General features: G+C 38.5%; 1 protein-coding gene across 6 annotated transcripts in view; it reads left to right on the top strand.

The window, feature by feature from the left end:
- The window catches only part of LOC131159326 (ATP-dependent 6-phosphofructokinase 4, chloroplastic), an 84,308-nt gene that overhangs the window by 45,386 nt on the left and 19,171 nt on the right, over nt 1-19,751 (top strand). For all 6 annotated transcript variants that reach the window (XR_009137784.1, XR_009137783.1, XM_058114127.1 and 3 more), the window contains one exon: nt 14,811-14,965. Coding sequence is in view for 4 of the 6 variants with exons in the window: in XM_058114127.1 (XP_057970110.1) it covers nt 14,811-14,965 (155 nt within the window). In the remaining 2 variants the exon portion in view is untranslated. The remainder of the gene's footprint in view (nt 1-14,810; nt 14,966-19,751) is intronic.

Below are 19,751 nucleotides of genomic sequence, written 5' to 3'. Positions count from 1 at the left end.
ACATGGAATTGGCAACAATTAGACATGTTTGAAGAATATGATTGGAACTGCCCAGAAGATGGAATCAAATATTAGAAAATCATTGAAAAGAAAAGACTCTAAGTTTCTATTGGGCATCAACAAGGACCTTGATGAAGTTCGAGGAAGAATCATGAGGCTGAAACCGCTACCTAGTATTCGAGAGGCGTTTTCAGAAGTTTGCATGGAAAAGAGTCGAAAGAAAGTGATGATGGGACCACCAACTATGGCTCTTAGACCTGAAGGATCAGCACTCTCGGTTCAAGGGCCTCAACATCAAATTGGAGACAACAAACTGAAAAAAGGACAAACTTGGTGCGATCACTGCCAGAAGACTAGTCACACCAAGGAGATCCGCTTGAAGATTCATGGAATACCCGCCGATTGGAAGCCCTCACGTCCATTCAACAACAGAGAGAGCCGTGGACATCTGGCTTCCTATGACGAGAACCACACACAGCTAGAACATAGTCTATTTAGCAAAGAACAAATGTCACTTTTGCAAAAATTGATCAATTAGCAACAATCCTCCAATACCTCAGTCATTGGAACCAGATCCTTGGCTCACAAAGGTAATTTTTTAAACGCTCTCAGTGCAACAAGAGAGAAAATCAGCCCTTGGATTGTGGATTCAGGAGCCTCCGATCACATGACTAGAGATGCGAGGATTTTTAATGCTTATAATCCATGTCATGAAAATTTTTCTGTTAGAATTGCAGATGGGTCTCTCTCAAGAGTAATAGAAACAGGTTCTGTGGTTATATCAAAGAACCTCACTCTAAACTCTCTCCTCTTAGTACCAAACTTAGATTGCAGTTTACTTCCTATTAGCAAACTCACTCAAGAGCTTAACTGTGTTACTAAATTCTTCCCTAACTCGTGTGAATTTCAGGTTTTGAATTTGGGGAAGACGATTGGCAATGCTAAGATGTGCTCAGGGCTCATTATCCTCAAGGTTGGTGATCTTCTAGAACAACAAATTCACAAGGCATATTTAGACAAGGCAAACAATCAGCCTACAAAAATTCCTTTTTCTGTTTCTCGTTTCAATAATGATAGTGCAGTTTTGTTATGGCACTATAGACTAGGTCATCCAAAATTCGCGTACCTTCAAAAACTTGTTCCCTAATTATTCAGCAATAAAAATCCAAAATATTTTCGGTGTGAAGTTTGTCAATTCGCTAAACATGCACGTAACCCTTATTCAATTCAACAATATAAAAAATCCCATCCTTTCTCAATGATCCATAGTTATGTCTGGGGACCTTAATGTATCAAAAGTATTGCTGGTACTTGCTGGTTTATTTTATTTGTAGATGATCACACTAGGATCACTTGGGTGTTTCTCATGAAAGAAAAATCAGAGGTTGGGCAAATCTAAAAAACTTCAACACTATGATTCAAACCCAATTCCATGCCAAAATACAAATCTTTAGGACTCATAATGCAAAGGAATACTTCAAACACATTCTCGGAGATTACCTACAAAGTCAAGGCATTATACACTAAAGTTCATGCGTCGATACTCCTCAACGAAACAGAGCAGCGGAAAGGAAAAATAGACGCATTCTAGAGGTTGCTAGATCACTTATGTTTTCCACTAATGTCCCAAAACACTTCTGGGGGAAAGCCATACTCACAACAACTTATCTCATAAACCGAATGCCTTCCTGTGTCTTAAACTTTCAAACACCTTGTCAACTCCTTCACTCTTATCCCAACACCTGAATTGTCTCAGCAATAACACTCAAAGTATTTGGGTGCTCTGTGTTTTCCATGTCCACCAACAACACAAAAGTAAACTTGACACCAAAGCACTCAAAGTGTATATTCCTTGGTTACTCTCCAAACCAAAAAGGGTACAAATGCTATTCCCCTATTACAAAAAGACTATACACTTCCATGGATGTTTCTTTCTTTGAACATCAATCTTACTACCCCAAATCTGATATTCAGGGGGAGAATCTCATACAAGAATACCAGCTTTGGGATATTGGTACCACAACAACCAACAACCACCCAAGTCCACAAGTCACCATCCCTCCTATCTTAACTACTCCTACTCCAAACCACAATCACCAGATAGAAATAGAATCTGAAAATCTTCCACCTCCTTCAACTCATGTCCAACGTCCGAAACCTGCAACCAAGCACCTCCCGAGCAAAGTCAAGAATCTGACTCGAATGCAAGAACACATGAAACTTCACCAGGTAACCCTAACTCTGAATTCATCACTAATGAGTCTACTACTAATGACCTTGATTGTCCCATTGCTTTAAGGAAAGGTAGGAGGTCATGTAACACTCATCCAATCTACAACTTTGTCTCTTATAAAGGGTTGTCACCTAGCTTCCAAACATTTGTGGAAAATCTAAACAAAGTGTAGGTTCCTAACTCCATTCAAGAAGCCATTTCAATTCCAAAATGGAAGACTGAAGTATGGGAAGAAATGTAGGCACTAAAGAAAAATGGAACTTGGGAGATTTCAGACCTACCGAGTGGGGGAACATCTAGTAGGATGCAAATGGATATTCACCGTCAAATACAAGGCTGATGGAAGCGTGGACAGATTTAAAGCGCGACTGGTTGCAAAAGGGTTCACTCAATCCTATGACATCAACTACCAAGAGACGTTTGCTCCAGTAGCCAAATTAAACACTATTCGGGTACTACTATCATTGGCTGCCAATCTTGACTGGTCTCTTCACCAACTTGATGTTAAGAATGCCTTTCTCAATGGAAACCTTACACAAGAAGTCTACATGGACATTCCTCCTAGCTTTGAAACATTGGCAACTGTGAATAAGGTATGTAAGCTCAAGAAATCCCTTTATGGAGTAAAGCAATCCCCGAGTGTTGGAATTGGTGTATTTCCAAGAAGTGGGGTGAATTGGGTATTAACAAATTTTCTCCTAGGTTTAACGTCTAGCAGCAGTATAACACAACCTAGAGTCTGTTTATGCAATTATAAGCCCAATCATTCACAATAATAAATTACAAACATTCAAGCGCTGAAATTTAAATTGCGGAAATTAAAAGCAGGCACAAGAAATGTTATCGGGGTTCGGCCAATACTGTTTACGTGGGCCTGGGCTCACAAGCACAAGAATTCCACTAAGGCTCACTTCACGGGTGGAGCGGCACCGAAATACAACCAGGTCAAATTAACATAGGGTTGACCTCAACCTTTACAACCAATCCTTCCGAGCTGGATTAACGCCCCCTCAGGCCACGCCTGAAATACAACCAATTCACAATACAAGATGTGTACAAAATGAGTGCTTCTCCAACAAGCAGATTTGTACCAATATCAATCAATGCACATCAACAAGATAGGATCTATAAGCTCTGTGCAATATGTGTGATGACACTCAATCTAATGTTAATCTGCAGTCAAGTTCAAGAGTGTATAATCAATCTATCTTTGAAACTATGTATCAATATTAATCAATCACAACTAGGGTTTCAAAGAATTTCAACCAGAGTATTCAAAATATCTCAAAAAATGATTATCTCAAAATATTAGCTCAAGAGATATTTGAAGTATAAGCTTGTCAAAAATAATTTTACCACAATCAAAATACAAGCCTCGGAGTCTTGCAATACAAATGCCAAGACTCACAAGCTTCAAAGTTTTCTCCACACAGTGAAGTTATTAAATAAACTCGGGGGAAAAACTTTGGCTAAAACTCTTAATACAAAATCAATCAAGCAATAAATCAATGAGAGTTTAAGCTAGTATAGACAATGTAAAATCACTTAAGGTACTCTCACCAAGCTAGATTTTGCAAGGGAATAACAAAGGGTGAGTGTATAGGCTTTGTTTTTGGAAGAGTGAGCTTTGGAAATTTCAAAGAATTTTCACTTAATCAAAAATGCTAATCACCTCTTAATTTGAGAAAATGAGCATATATTTATAGGCACACTCAAAAAAATAACTGTTTGGGACATAAGGGTAATTTTTGAAAAAGTTTAAGTAAGGTTAATAAAAATAACCCTGTTTTAACCTTGGTAAAAATTGATCAACCCGAGAGTTTTGGTCGACCAGATTTGAGGTTTGGTTGACCATGACATTTTTGAACTGAGGTTTCGGTCGACCGTAATAAGGCGATTTTGAACCCTCCGAGGTTCGGTCGACTAGGACATGTTTGGTTGACCAAATTATGAGGTTCGGTCGACCAGGTCATTTTTCAACTAGAAATTCTGTCGACCAAGGCTTTGGGAATCAGCCACGTGCCAATTCGGTCGACCTAGCGGTGCAAGTTCATTTTAAAAGTGGTCGACCAAATGGTCAACAGTTGACCTTGGGAGGTTCGGTCGACCAAATCTTCTATGAAGGTTCGGGTTCGGTTGACCGAACACACTCAAAGTGTGCATTTAAGTCTTGATTTTAAAAATTGATTTCCCCTGATAGCATATATGATAATGAGGACTTTCCTAAGTGCTTGTGCAAGCACCTAGGGTCTTTTTTAAGGTTTTTTTACTTAGTCCCAAAAATCTGGCGTCGGTTGACCTTCGGTCGATCGAAGGGTGATTCCTAAGGTCAAGCTATGGTCTTGAGCTTATCTGTCCTATCATGCATGCAATGCATTAATTATTACAGATTATAATTTATATTACAGACCCAAAATAAAATGAAATATAAATTACAACAATAAACACTTTGGGTCTTCATTTGCTTCAAGTCACCATATGGCTTTGCCAATTTTATCCTGCACAAAAACTCGGCAACCATTAAATACTAAAGTATTTGTCATAATCAAAACGGGATATGACTTGTAAGGTCAACACCGAGAGCTTGGTTTGACAGGTTCAACAAAACAGTGAAGAAGTATGGGTATTCTTAGTGTCAAGCAAATCACAATTTATTTATCAAACACTCAACCAAAGGATTTGGCGATTCTCATTGTGTATGCAGATGACATCATCTTAACAGGTGATTATGAAGACGAACTGATCAAGCTTGATATCGGGAGTCTAAAATACTTCCTTGGAATGGAAGTAGCCCAGTTAAGAAAGGGGATTTCAGTGTCACAACGGAAGTATGTACTAGATCTTCTTAAAGAGACAGGGATGCTTGGGTGCAAACTAGCTGAAACACCCATGGACTCGAGTACTAAGCTTGGAGCTAATGAGGATAGTGTTCCAGTGGAAAAAGGCAGATCTTAAAGACTTGTTTGGAAGCTGTTTTATCTCTCGCACAGCAGACCTAATATTGGGTTCTCGGTTAGTGTAGTCAGTCAAGTCATGAATGATCCAACTGAAGAACATATGGAAGCTGTTAACCGAATACTGAGGTACCTTAAAATGACACCAGGTAAAGGCTTTTACTTTAGGAAAAACACAAGGAAATATATTGCAGTGTTCGCTAATGTTGACTGGGCCGGATCAATAACTGACCGAAGGTTAACATCTGGTTATTTGTACATATGTGTGGGGAAACCTAGTAACATGGTGAAGTAAGAAACAACCAGTAGTTTCTAGGAGTAGTGCAGAAGCAGAGTTTAGAGCTATGGCACTTGGAATTTGTGAGGGAGTATGGCTGGAAAGACTAAGGAGGGAACTAGGAATCATCTGACAATCAGTCAGCTATTAACATTGCAAAGAATCCGGTGCATCATGACAAGACAAAACATGTGGAGATAGATCGCCACTTCATAAAGGAGAAGATAGAAAATGAGACAGTTAGTCTGTTATACACGCCAACAAGTCAGCAAATAGTAGATATCCTCTCTAAAGCTCTACCAAGAAAGAATTTTGAAAGTTTGAGTACCAAGCTTGGCTTGATTAACATCTACGCCTAGCTTGAGGGGGAGTGTGGAAATACTCGATCCCTGATTTTCAGGGATACCGTTGCAGCAATTATGATTTTATTGTTAGTTGACTACGTTAATTTAGGAATAAAGAGATTATGGAAAAATTCCTGATATCTCTATTAGTTTGTTTCCTATTTTGTAGTTTCCTATATTTGGCTAGTTTCCTGATTTTTTGGTAATTAGTTTCTTGTTACCGAATATAGTGAAAGAAACTTTTCTTATACAGGTTGTAGATTTATCATTAACTAAATAAGAGAATTATTTTCTTCTCTAAAATCAACAATGGGATTTGCGGGGCTCAATGAATGGATATTCGATGGCCGAAAGGATCTTGAGATACGATTACCATTGGTCGACTATGGAGATAGATTACATTAACTATGCTCGCAAGTCCCATAATTGCCAGGTGTATGCAGACCGAATCCAGGTCTCACCATGTCCCTTGTATGTATTGGCATCACTTTGGCTCTTTTCTACTTGGCGTATGGATGTAATCGGTCCCATTACTCCAAAGGCTCAAATAGGCATCGCTTTATATTCGTGGCGAAAAACTATTTCACGAAGTGGTGGAAGCAACATCATATGCAAATGTCACATAGAAGGTAGTTTGTTGGTTCATTCATAGAGAACTCATTCATCGATATGGATTACTAGAAAGGATAATTTCAGATAATGCCAAAAGTTTAAACAATGAGATGATGACTAAATTGTGCATTCAATTCAAAATTGGACATCACAATTCGGCACCATACTGTCTGAAGATGAGTAGTGCTGTGGAGGCGGCCAATAAAAACATAAAGAATATTTTGAGTAAAATTACAAATACCTACAAAGACTGGAATGAGAAGTTAACCTTCGCACTACATGCATATTGTATTGCGATTCGAACTTCTACTAGGGCAACCCCTTACTCGTTGGTGTATGGGATGGAAGTAGTAGTCTCAATGAAAGTTGAGATTCCTTCTTTACATGTGTGGAGAGAAGTTCAATTGGAAGAAGCGGAATGGATCCAGGCCTTGCTGGATCAGTTGAACTTTTTTTGATGAAAAATGATTAGCAGCCTTGGCACATGGACATTTATATCCATGGTTTTAAATCGCGGTAGCGGGTAGCGTAACGTAATATTAACAGGTGTAACGGGAAGCGGGAGTAGCGGATGTTACATAATGGGAAGCGGGTGTAACGACTGTGAATTTTTTTGAAGCATGCACAACCTTGTGCATATTAGCATACTTGCATGTTTTAAGCTTTTAGCCCTTCTTAGAAAGAGTTTTAGTATATTTTGGATCATTTAGTTCGAGTAACTAAGTTTTTGGTAAGGGCAACAAGTTGTTTTAAACCATCATTGATAGAAAAATTACGTGTGTGTGCATATTTATACTTCTCATTGTTCTTATCTGTGATAAATTCTTATGTGTGCTAAATTAATTAATAAAACAAGATACATTATATACTCCATTAATCTGTTAGACACATAAGACATACAAATAATACAAATATAAAATAGCTAGAAAAGAAAGAAGGTTGAAGTTGAAAAATATAGAATATACATATAACATTACTAATATTGTCAAAATAAAATATTTTCCTAAGTTAGTATTTTTCAAATTGTTAATTAATGCATCTCTTGTGGGTATTTAAAGAAATAGTAAATTTTGTATTATTTGTCATCCTCATTATAATCTTTTCCCCCTCTCGACATATGGTATATTGAGAATGATTTATAAATTAGAGGAAAAAAGTGAGAAGAAAAAGTAAAAAATAAAATAAATTTTTTGATGTAACAATTCTGTAGCGGTTACGTAACAGTCGTGGCGGCCTTTACGTAATGGTCGCAGTCTGTAACAGCCGCTACAACCGTGATTTTTCTTCCCACCGATTTCGCAGCGTGCAACGGTATCGATAACCCAAAAAATCATTACGTAACGGTCGCGGCCTTTATTTAAAACCATGATTATATCAGAGGAGAATGATTAAATCCTACAACAAAAAGTTTCAAGTCAAAGAACTGGTACTAAAGAAGATTTTGCCAATTCATAGTGACCCGTGAGTACGTAGTACCTTACGTAGTGAAAAAGGCATTTTTTGGAGGGGAACTGATTTTGGTAGATATGGATGGTGATCATTTACCACACCTTGTAAATTCTGATGCTGTAAAGAAATATTTTTCCTGAATAGTTGATCCCTTTGAAACCAATGAAAATTTTTTAATCAATCGAAAGTGCAATTTATTTTCTATTGAGTTATTTCTATGGAATTGAAGCTAAATAATGGATGACCCTCCTTTGGCCAACCAATTATCCACATTGACCTGAATAAACTAATTACCAATTGTTAAACTCTTTGAGCCTTAAATTGTGAATTAACCGGTTTCTTTGTAAATCATTTCCTAAAATAAACCTGGGGTTAGGAAATCGGTATTTATGTGTTCATTTGAGATAAAGATGAAGGACAAAGAGAAGACAAACCATTTTTATTCTACCCAAAAAGGAAGAAAAAGCAAAGCAAAATGCATCCATTGCCATCCCTTTTGAGCCTACTATCGGTCATTTCCTTCTAAAAACCTTGTTAGAGGATCACCCCCACACTGGGGCAGTTTGAAGGAAAAGGAGAAAAAATTCTAAGGTGTGAATGAAATTCAAAGAAAGATGAAGTAAAAGAAAAAAGCAAAAAAAAAAAAAAAAAAAAAAAAGAAAAGAAGAGAAAAAGTCATGATTATACCTCATGTAGGCGATCCTTGACATTTTGTTAAGCCTTTAAAGTTTACTTTGAGCCTCTTAAATCATTTCTTTCTTTAGCTTGATCCCTAAGCCTACATTACGGTCCAAAGGAAAGCCCTGACCAGATTGGTCTATACATGTTTATCTCAAATGGATCAAAAGGAGTCTGGACTACGTTTAGACGTAATCCTAAAAAGGGACATAGCATGGTCGTAACGGCCGTTACGTAACGGAAAATCATCTCTCCGATTCCGTTACAGCCCGCATTAGCGGTGAGCAGAAAATTCACGTGCGTAACGGCCGTTACAGAACCGTAACGGCCCATAACGGCCGTTACACTAACGTTACGACCCGTAACGTCCGTTACAACACATTACAGCCGACAGCCCCTTACACTACTGCGTACCTTTTGTGTGTCTCTCTCCATCATCTAGCTTAGATCTCCTCATTTGAAGCCTCCAAAGAAACGAAAGCAGCTTCGAAGCTTCGATTTGTTGTGCTGTTCCCCCTTTCACTCTTCGTCTCTTTCGTACAGCTTCAATCTACGGATCTGAAGCTTCAAAATCCCCAAAATCAGCTTCGATTTTTGCCTTGAAGATGCTCTTCGCAGTTCGCAGCCATCGCAGGTCAGCTGACTGGCAATTCGTCTTGAAGGTGTTTGATTTTTCCCTTGAAGGTGTTTTGATTTTTCCCTCTTCGTCAGTTCGTCTCCTTTGTCCAGTGTAAGAACCCAAAAATCAGCTTCCAATCTTCGATTTGTCGCTTGAAGGAGCTGTGCTCTGCAGGTCGCCTCCATTCGCAGGCTCGCAGTCGCAGCTCCAAAAATAAGTTTTGAAGCCTTCGATTCCCCCAAATTTTGGGGGCTTGCAGGTTGCAGCTCTCTCGCAGCTTCGGTGGGGACTCGGGACTCGGGAGTGGGCATGTTTCTTCAGTTCTTCTACTTCATTGGTTAATGTAATTGTAAATTACCAATTTATTCTAAACTAATAATTTAGTTTATTTTATAATTTCAGTTTATATTTATTATTTAATTAGTATGCAAATTTATAAATGATTATATAAGTAGAATTTATTAATTAAAATAAAAAAATTAGTATAAAATTATTAAAACATAAAATTTATAAAGATAGAGAGTTAGAGTACAGATTTAGTAAAAAATTATTAATTAATATTCTAATAATTTAATATTAGATTTAAAATTTATAATAAATCATAATTTCTACACAATTAGTCAAGTCTCAAGTGACTCAAGTACACTACCATTTAAATAATTAAATTGTAAGATTTACAATTCCATATTCATTTTTTTAAATTGCAAATTGTAATATAAATTATTGTATTGTAATATAAATTATTAGGTCTACTGACTCATTTTAAGTAACTTTATGTCTTTAATCAATTGATTCTTCATTTTAATTACATTTCTACATCTTTTTTACCCATTAAACTAATGCAAACTTAAAAAAAAAAATGCCTTTTTTTGTAAGCAGTGCACTAAAATTAATATAAAAATCATGATGCCTATTAAAAAGCATTTGTAGGTTGAATGAAGGTTGTCAAAATTCATTAAAAATCATGCATTAATGGATTTCATGCTTATTTTTCGATTTTGGCATGGTTGTGCATGCGTGAAAAAAATTCACAGCCGTTACGCCCACTTCCCGTTACGTAACACCCGCGTCTCCCGCGTCCCGCGACACCCGCGACCGTTACGCGACGTTACCCGCTACCGCAATTTCGAACCATGGTACATAGGCAACTTGCAACCATAGTACCAAGTTCAGTGAAAGTCTCCAATATACTAGGGCAGGGGGAGTATTTTGGGGTATTTGCGCCTAGTTTCCCATCATTTCTTTGACCCTAAACCCAACCTATGTTTCGTCCTATCTTTTAAGACCATCTTGAGGTTGATATCAACTAGTGATTTCTCAAAGTTAATTAAATTGCACTTTGGAACACTAGACTGAACTCAAAAGGGGGTAAATCATAATGGGTGAGCAACATTAGAGTAAAGCAGCCTTGACGCGAACCCTAGCCAACTAACTCAATTACCCAGGTCAAAGTGACTCGAGGACCTGAGTCTGCCTTACCCATGACCTTGAGTCAACTAACTCGTTTACCTGGGTCAACTTGACTCAAACCCTAGTCAAACCGCCCAAGCCCAAGACCAAACCCAAACCTAATCTAATCTAGGCCCAAAACTTAACCCATCCAACCTAATTTAAGCCCACGCCCATTCGCCACCTAAAATCGAGCCCTATAGCCCAACTTAAGACCCAAACCAGACCCTAGTCCAAACCTAGGCCCAATTTGAGCTCAAAGCCCAAGACCAAGCCCAAACCTAAACCTAAGCCCAAAACTAGGCAAACCCAAATCTAAACCTAAGCCTGAAACTAGCCAAACCCAACTCAACCCAAACCCAACCCAATTTATAACCCAACTCAACCCAAACCCAACCCAATTTATAACTTAAGCCCAACCCAAACCTAATTTTGACTTGAGCCTAGCCTAACTTAGACCCAAACTAGATCCTAGCCCAAGCCTAGGCCCAACCTGAGCCCAAAGCCCAAGACCAAGCCCAATCCTAAACCTAAGCCCAAAACCAGCCAAACCCAACTTAACCTAAACCCAACATTGATCATAACTTAAGCCTAGCCCAAACCTAATTTTGACCCAAGCCCAATTCAAGCCCCAACCCAAAACATAAACCCAGCTTGCCCAAGCCCATTTGCCACTAAAATCGAGCCCAAAGCCCAAACCTAACCTAACCTCAACCCAAACATAACCTAACCTTAACCCTAACCCTAACCCATGCTTGACCTAAATCAAACCTAACCCTAACCCAAGCCTAACTGTAACCCAAGTTAAACCCGAACCCTGGATTCCCCTATTTGTCTTGAGAAAAAGGGGGAAAGAAATGATAGAAAATTAGAGAAAATGAGAAAAATGAAAGGGAAAGAGAGAATTTGAGGGATTTGAGAGAGAGGAGTGAGAAGAATAGAGTGGTGAGAGAGAGAAAATGAAAATGCAAGGAGGAGATAGAAAGAAGATGACAAGGAGAGGAGAGAGAGAGAGGTGCATTCCTCTGTAAGCTTGGATTTGTTGGCAATGAGAGAAGAGAAGCAGAGAGCTCGAGGCTCTTTGCTCTAATGCCTGAGATCAAGATCTGAAAGAGAGCGAGAGAGAGAGAAATTAGTAGAGAGAGAGAGAGACAAGAACAAGAGAGAAGAAAGAGATCAGAACAAGAGATAGAAGAGAGAGACTAGAGGAGGAGAGAGAGAGAGAGATCAGTAGAGAGAGAGAGAGAGATCAGTAGAGAGAGGGAGACTCTTACTTGAGGAGAAGCCTCACGGAAGGTGGGCTAGAGGCGGCGGTGGCCAAGGTGGTTGCCATTGTGGCAATAGTGAGAAGAGAGAAGTTCTCTATCATTTAGGAGAGAGAACAAAGAGCGAGAGGAGAGAAGGTTTGAGAGAGAGAGAGGAGAAAAAAGAAAAGAAGAACAGAAAAGAAAAGAAAAAGAAAGAAAAAAAACAAATAAATAATTTTTAATAAATAAATAAACAAAATAAAAAATGCCCGTATTGGGCCATGTGTCACCCGATGGGTGGCAAAACATGGGCTGCGTATCGTGGGTGACGTCATTCGGTGACATGGCATATTCTTAGCTATCCGATTTGTGTTTTCTAGTGGACGGCTGGATTGCTACCACAACAACAATCTAGGTGAAAGATTGGGCGCTAGTAGCATTGCGCCACATGGCAATTAATTGGACCAACGAGTGATGTCATGCCAGCGACGTGGCACGTTCCCATCCATCCAACTTGTGTTTTCCACAGCCAGTTAAATTGTTGCCACGTCAGTGATCCACAAGAGGTATTCTGAGCCAATGACATTGCGTCACATGGCGAAAGATGGGATAGGGAGTGGCATCAACATAACATCTCTCTGCCATGTGTTAGCATTCTATTTTTTTTTTTAAAGAAAAATCTTAGCCGTTCCACGTGGCACCCATCCAGGGTGGCACGTGGTAAGCTAGAGTTCCCACCTCTCCCTTGCTGTTTGGGTCAACCCAGTTTGACCCGGGTCAACTTGGGTTTGTCTTAGCTTATTGGTCAGATTGGTTTGATTTGGTCCAACCCTCCTAAACCGCCCCCTTTTATTTTTAGTTTAAAAATATTTTTTTTAAATCATTTTTATTTCACAAAAAAAAGAGAAAAGATGTAGAAAAATCACAAAAAAAAGAAAAAATTAGGGAAAATTCTCGGTAACCCTTTGAATCAAAAACTAAAAATGAAAATAAAAAATTTTAAATCACAATAAATAAAATTTGGAGAAATTCTTTAAAAATATTTAAAAATTGAAAAACAAATCCCAAAAAAAGAAAAGAAAAGATCAAGTTCTAGAAAAATTCTAGGCCCTTTTTTGCATGATTTTGGTCATTTTCCAATAGGTTTTTCTTGTGTGTCTTGTTCATTGCATGATTTTGCTTGATGCATGAATGTGTGTGTCCCTTTCTTTCATGTGCGTGTGTGCATCACTCCTATGAGGAGTGCTCAATCAATTGGGGTTATGGAGTCCTCCCAATTACCTCCCATAGGGCGGAGATTCTAATAGGATCACTTTAAGTCTCCTTATTAGTGGTCTTATTAGACTCTTTGGTTTCGGTGCATACCTAGCATTTATGTTTTAATGTTTGACTATATGATCATGTGTATGATGTTTTCTTGCGGTATGTCTACTTGTGTGATTATTTTACATGCCTTTTTGTATCCTTGCATATGTTTGTATAAATTACTTTCATAATTAACCTTCTTCCAGTCTTGGGGGTTATGTCATTGCATACCTTTGAGAACTAGAGGTTGGGGGGGGGGGGGGGGTGGTCTTTGTCTTGTGCAAGGCCTCCCAATGATTAAAGGTCAGGTAAACTACACATCAACAATGAGAAAAATAAACTAAGAAAATAATCCTTGTGAGGATCATTGGAGGCTGTGTCATTTGAATGCCTTTGTGGATTTTAAGGTGAGGATAGTCTCTATCTTTTGTAGGGTTGTTCAATATTTAATGGTCAAGTAATTAAACAAAACAGAGGAATTAGAGTCTTGATTGATTGATTGATTTCAAAGGTAATCTAAGGTTAATCAGGTACCGTCCAATGAATAGGTGTGAAGGGGTGCTAATACCTTCCCTTTGCATAACGTGCTCTTGAATCCAACCTGGTAATGCAAACCATTGACTACTGGTTTCTTTGGACTTAGGCATAGTTTAGAGACCAATGATTTAGTGACATATTAAGTAGGTGGTCCAACCTCACCTAGGATAAAAGTAGGCTAGTGGTGATTTCGTTGACTTACAAAAAACCCACTTCTTAGTCCAATATATTGCATCGGGTTACATAGATTTCGAATTTGCCAGTCGGTTGAGGAAGCTCAGAGATTCAACTTCACTTTCTCGGGGGTTGACCCTCCGAGGACATTGCGACATGTTTTTTGGTTTCCATTCGTGAGGGTCCAGTGGTGCTTTTCAAATGTCAGGGGAGCTTCTTGTTTGTCTAATAAAATTGGGAAGTCAGTTTAGTAATAAGATGTAATGCAGCAAGTTATGGAGAGTTCTTTTGAGTCTAAGGAGAGGGGTCTAGGATGTGGATTTTTGGGATTAAAAGCTCAAGGTTCTCGTATTAGTTTACTCTCTCATAGTGAAGAACTAATTGAATACCAATGTGGGCATTGGGATATTGCTGAACCATGCAAATCTTGGGCATCTCTTGCACCAGTTATTCATTATATATATTTTATTTCATTATCATTATGATTTCATTATTCTCTCTCTGTGGCTCCCTTTTTATTTTCTTGGATTTTCTGATATTTAGTGGACAAAGCGTGAATGAACTCAGTGATGTTAATGCTTTAGAAAACACACTATTGCATGTCTTAATTTCTACATTGAAAACAGAACACAATTGATGATTATTGCACAAAAAAATATGTAAAAAATGTCTATAATTGGTGCATGGAAACATCTTAAAGGGATCTTTAGAACACCAGCACACTGTTACTCATAGATTTACCTGAATTTCTTTTTGTCATTTTCCTTCTTCAGCTATGCGCATGTTGTGTTTTAGTTGTCAATGAATTTTTTGTTCAATATTTCCAACTATTCTTTGCATTTTAATGAGTTTTGGTTGCATGTCAAAATTAGTGAAGCAAATTGTAGTTTAACCAATCTTGATTTTGACTCCTTTTCTTTTTATCCTTACAGATCCAACATACATGATCCGAGCTATTCCAAGTAATGCCTCAGACAATATCTACTGCACATTGCTTGCTCAGAGTGCTGTTCATGGGGCCATGGCAGGCTATACGGGCTTCACAGTTGGGCCTGTTAACAGCAAACATGCTTATATACCCATTTCCGTAAGCACTTTAGTTTATAATTTCATGTTTACTGTCTTGACAGAAAAGATGATGTTTACTACTATCCTGTCAAAGAGCCAAAATATAATTTCTAAGCTCACATATGACTAGTATTGTTCACATGTTGCTCTTCATTTTCTACCATCATCATGATGGTAATTTTTTTGAGGTTATATGCAATAACATATATGTTGGTTAATCTTCTAGATTATTCCCTTAATCTATCATACAACAACAACAACAACAAAACCAAGCTTTAAGTCCCACTAGGTGGGGTCGGCTATATGAATCCTTCTCCACCAATTTATGCGATCATGGACCATTTCTTTTGATATATTCAGGGCTATTAAATCCTTACTCACTATCTCCTTCCAAGTTATTTTAGGTCTACCCCTACTCCTTCTATTGTCCCCCACAGTAACTGACTCACTCTTCCTCACCGGCACACTATGTGGCCTACGTTGCAAGTGTCCATACCATCTGAGTCGTCCCTCCCTTATCTTATCTTCTATAGGAGGTACACCTAACTTACCGCGAATATGTTTATTTCTTAATTTATCTTTCAGTGTTATACCACTCATCCATCTAAGTATTATCATCTCAAAAACTTTTATTTTTTGGATATTCTGTTACTTCGTCGCCCAACATTCTAATCCATATAGCATAGTTGGTCTTATAGCCATCCTATAAAACTTCCCTTTTAATTTTAAGGGTATTCTACGATCACAAAGCACATTTGAAGCATTTCTCCATTTTACCCAACCTGCTTTAACTTTATACATTACATCATCTTCAATTTCTCCTTTAGCTTGCATAATAGATCCAAGGTATCGAAATCTATAAGTGCTATTTATTTCTTCATCATCAAGTTTAACTTTGTCTCCAATATTCCTCCTACTATTATTGAAATTACATTTCATATATTCTGCCTTATTTCTACTTATCCTAAAGCCTCTACATTCCAAAGCTTCTTTATATAATTCTAACTCAACCTCTACTTTGCCTCTAGTTTCATCAATTAGTACAATATCATCGGCAAACAACATACTCCATGGAACTTTATTTTGAATACTCATAGTCACTTGGTCCATCACTAAAGTAAAAAGATAAGGGCTCAAAGCAGATCCTTAATGTACACCTATGGTGATTGGAAATTTTCTAGTTTTCTCCATCTATAATCCTTACACTAGTCATTACTCCATCGTATATATCCTTAATGACATCAGTATACCCACTACATACACCCCTTTTTTTTTTTTTTTCTAAAACCCACCATAGAACTTCCCTAGGTATCCTATCATATGCTTTCTCTAGGTTAATAAATACCATATGCAAGTCCCTCTTCTCTTTAATCCCATATTTTATGTTGAATAGTTGATAGGGTGCATATTTATTTATTTATGTATTCTAAATAAATAAATCTATACCCCATCACTGATAGGGCTGTGCAAGGTTGAGTTGTGTCAGGTTGAGGGGGAAATTCTTAATTGAACTGTGTTAGATTGGATAGGTCTATCGACCTAATCTATAATCAATTCTATCAGATTGACTCTAGTTGGATAATCGGTTTGGGTTGGGCAGGTCTATCATTTTGAATCTGTGGATCCCATTGATGTCATAGCAGCATTAAAGAGAATTGTCGAGAGAGAGAAGAAAAGGTGATGTATGACAAGTGTTGGAACTCAAAAATGTAGGACAAGTATTGGAACTCAGAAAGGAATGATCTAATTGATTTAACTGGGGGCGATATGCTTTCCAAATTTTAGTTGCTATATTATATTACTATAACACAATTAATAATATTACTTTCATTTTATTTATAATGGTTTCAATGCCCGAACCAACATTAATTGATTTAACTGGGGGCGATATGGTCTCCAAATTTTAACTGCTATATTATATTACTATAAAAAAATAATAATATTACTTTCATTTTATTTATAATGGTTTGAATGCCCTAACCAACGTAGGAATGAGATGCATCACATTTCTAAGAATGTTGAAAGATGTTGCGAACCAAAATCCCCTTGGAGAATTGAACCTAGTAAACACTCCGCTAGCTGCAACCAACACATAAGGCGCATGACTTGCCGGCGGTGACTTTCCGGCTATGAAAATTGGTTGAAGATAGATCAGAGGGTGGCGATTGTTGTCATGCCCCGAACCCGGCACTAGGCCCCAGGGGTGAGTTAGTAACCTAACCTGTCTCTGTATCATTCAAACACACATGATACTATACAATGTAAGGGTCCGACCCCGTGGGGTTCCCGTATATCCTAATCACATTTACCAACAAAGTTTACATAGCGGAAAATAGTCAAACTATATTAACGTGCCACACCACACTAGAGTCTATACAAACCCAACATCCAGGTCCCAAAATACAAAACAAGGCCCCAGGTGTCTACAAAACCCAGCACAACAACCCGGCCAAAATCCAGTACTTACGCTAGTACTATACGCAGCTAGACAGACCACCACACTCCCTATACTAGGACGCTAGTTCCAGCTACTCGAAGGACCTGAAAACATGTACGTACGATAGGGGTGAGACACCTCTCAGTAAGGAAAAATCAGGTTATATCAGTGTGTGGCATATGAGTGTTATTTTAACATAAGACATAACACAGTTCCAGTATTTTCTCAATGCAGTTACAGTATAAACACAATACAGTTCAAGCATATCTCACAAACACATGATCCATATCTAGTGTCGTCACACTCTTCGGCAATGAAGCCGGTCCGCATTACACGGCGTCTCGGACATATGGCGTAGCCCCAGGCTCCCATGGGTTGCCGGTATGATAGCTGGTGAACCCACACCCTTCAATGATCAACCGGTATAGAAAGTGATATTTCACACTTTCCGCCTACGGTATTATACTGACCCGTCTCCACATCTAAGCCTTCGGGAATAAGCCGGCGCGTTTCGAATATCATCAACGTTCGACCTTATTCCGACTCAGCATTTTCAAAAAACTTGGAACATTTTGGGAACTCACGTCCCTATAACTCATTTCAATAAATCATAGCCTACGGAACACAACCGGTTCGACCTTTCACAAACCTGGAACATTTTCAATAAAATAATTCATTCCACATTTATTTGGTAAATACATAAATTACGATTTCAAGAATACAGTTTAAAACAAGTAAAGGTGCGGCCATCTCCATACAATATACTCAACAACATACATACGGTTTTCCTACAAAACAAGAGATGCAACCTAAACCCCCTTTTTCCCAAAAACTGTAACTCGAAAACCCCGTAATTTTACCCGTTAGATTTCTCCAAATAAGTAGCCAAATCATACATATGATCGTAAACAATAGTTTCAATGATTCCGATTTAAAAAATAACTGATATAAACAGAAACCCCTTACCTTTCCCCAAAAACCAAAACACGAACTCTACGGCTCCTAAACAGTGAACCGAGTTCCCAAAACCTATAAATCACAGTATAATACATACTTACAATTCCATTCTCTACAGATCTATTGAAACAGAAATGAAAACTGAGCCTTACCTTGATTTTGGGTCGAAACCCGAAAATCTCCAAACGAAGATCCGTTCCACAAATCACGAAGAGAATCCTTCCCTGATCCTTATAGTAACGTTGGATCGTCGATTCTAGTGATGAACGGTGAAGAAAACTAGAGAGAGAGAGAGAGAGAGAGAGAGAGAGAGAGAGTGGAGTTTCGAGTTCTTAGAGAGAGGGAGAGAATTTATATATCTTAGCTTCTAAGCAACAAGAAAGATATTTATAGCACCTTTGACTTGGCCAACCTCGTCAACGAAGCGGCGTCTTCGTCGACGAGTCAACGAAGGAAGTTCATCGACGAGCCTGAGATTTCTGGATTTCCCAAAACCTCTCGGTTTTTCCTTGTTGACGAGCCTCTGCATTTCATCGCCAAGCAACAGAAGGGCCTTTGTCGACGAAACTCTGGCTTTGTCGACGAAGCCTGCTCAATTTACTATTTTACCCTTTTTAAATTCATTTATTCCATATATCACGGGTCGGGTTCTTACAACCTCCCCTCCTTACAAAAATTTTGTCCTCAAAATTTGCAATCTCTCATTATGAACTCTTCCACACAACCAAATACACATACTCGATTCTAGGAAAAAGCCGGCGGCTACTACAACGCAGCCTCGTCACAATATATACATACCCTCACTTATGGCGGAGGAATACTGTGGTTACATACATAAACCGTCTCAGGAGTTCACAATACACACTCCCAATGACTAACCACCTATCACAATACAATAGTAGAGTAATACACGCATACTCACTGATTCTACTATCAAAATCACAACTCAGAACAACTGTGGATACTTCTGGCGTATCTCTGCTTCCAATTCCCAAGAAGCTTCCTTAACCTCATGATTCTGCCACAATACTTTCACTAACAGTATGTCCTTGGTACAAAGTTTCTGAACTTTACGGTCCAAAATCTGAACGGGTACCTCCTCATACGTTAAAGTATCTCCAATTTCTAAGTTCTCGTAATTAATAGCATGCGATGGATCCGGCACGTACCTCCTCAACATGGATACGTGGAACACATCATGAATCCTCGAGAGCGCTGGGGGTAGTGCAATCCTGTAGGCTGCCAGACCCACTCGCTCAAGAACCTTGAATGGTCCGATATACTTCGGGCTTAGCTTGCCCTTCTTCCCAAATCTCATCACCCCTTTCATCGGAGCGATCCTTAGGAATATCATACCCCCCACCTCGAACTCTAATTCACGGCGGCGAACATCCGCGTAACTTTTCTGCCG

This window comes from Malania oleifera, chromosome 7, assembly GCF_029873635.1.
Source record: "Malania oleifera isolate guangnan ecotype guangnan chromosome 7, ASM2987363v1, whole genome shotgun sequence".
Taxonomy (NCBI): Eukaryota; Viridiplantae; Streptophyta; class Magnoliopsida; order Santalales; family Ximeniaceae; genus Malania; species Malania oleifera.
Note: the sequence above shows the minus strand (reverse complement) of the source record. Positions and strands in the feature narration are given on the sequence as shown.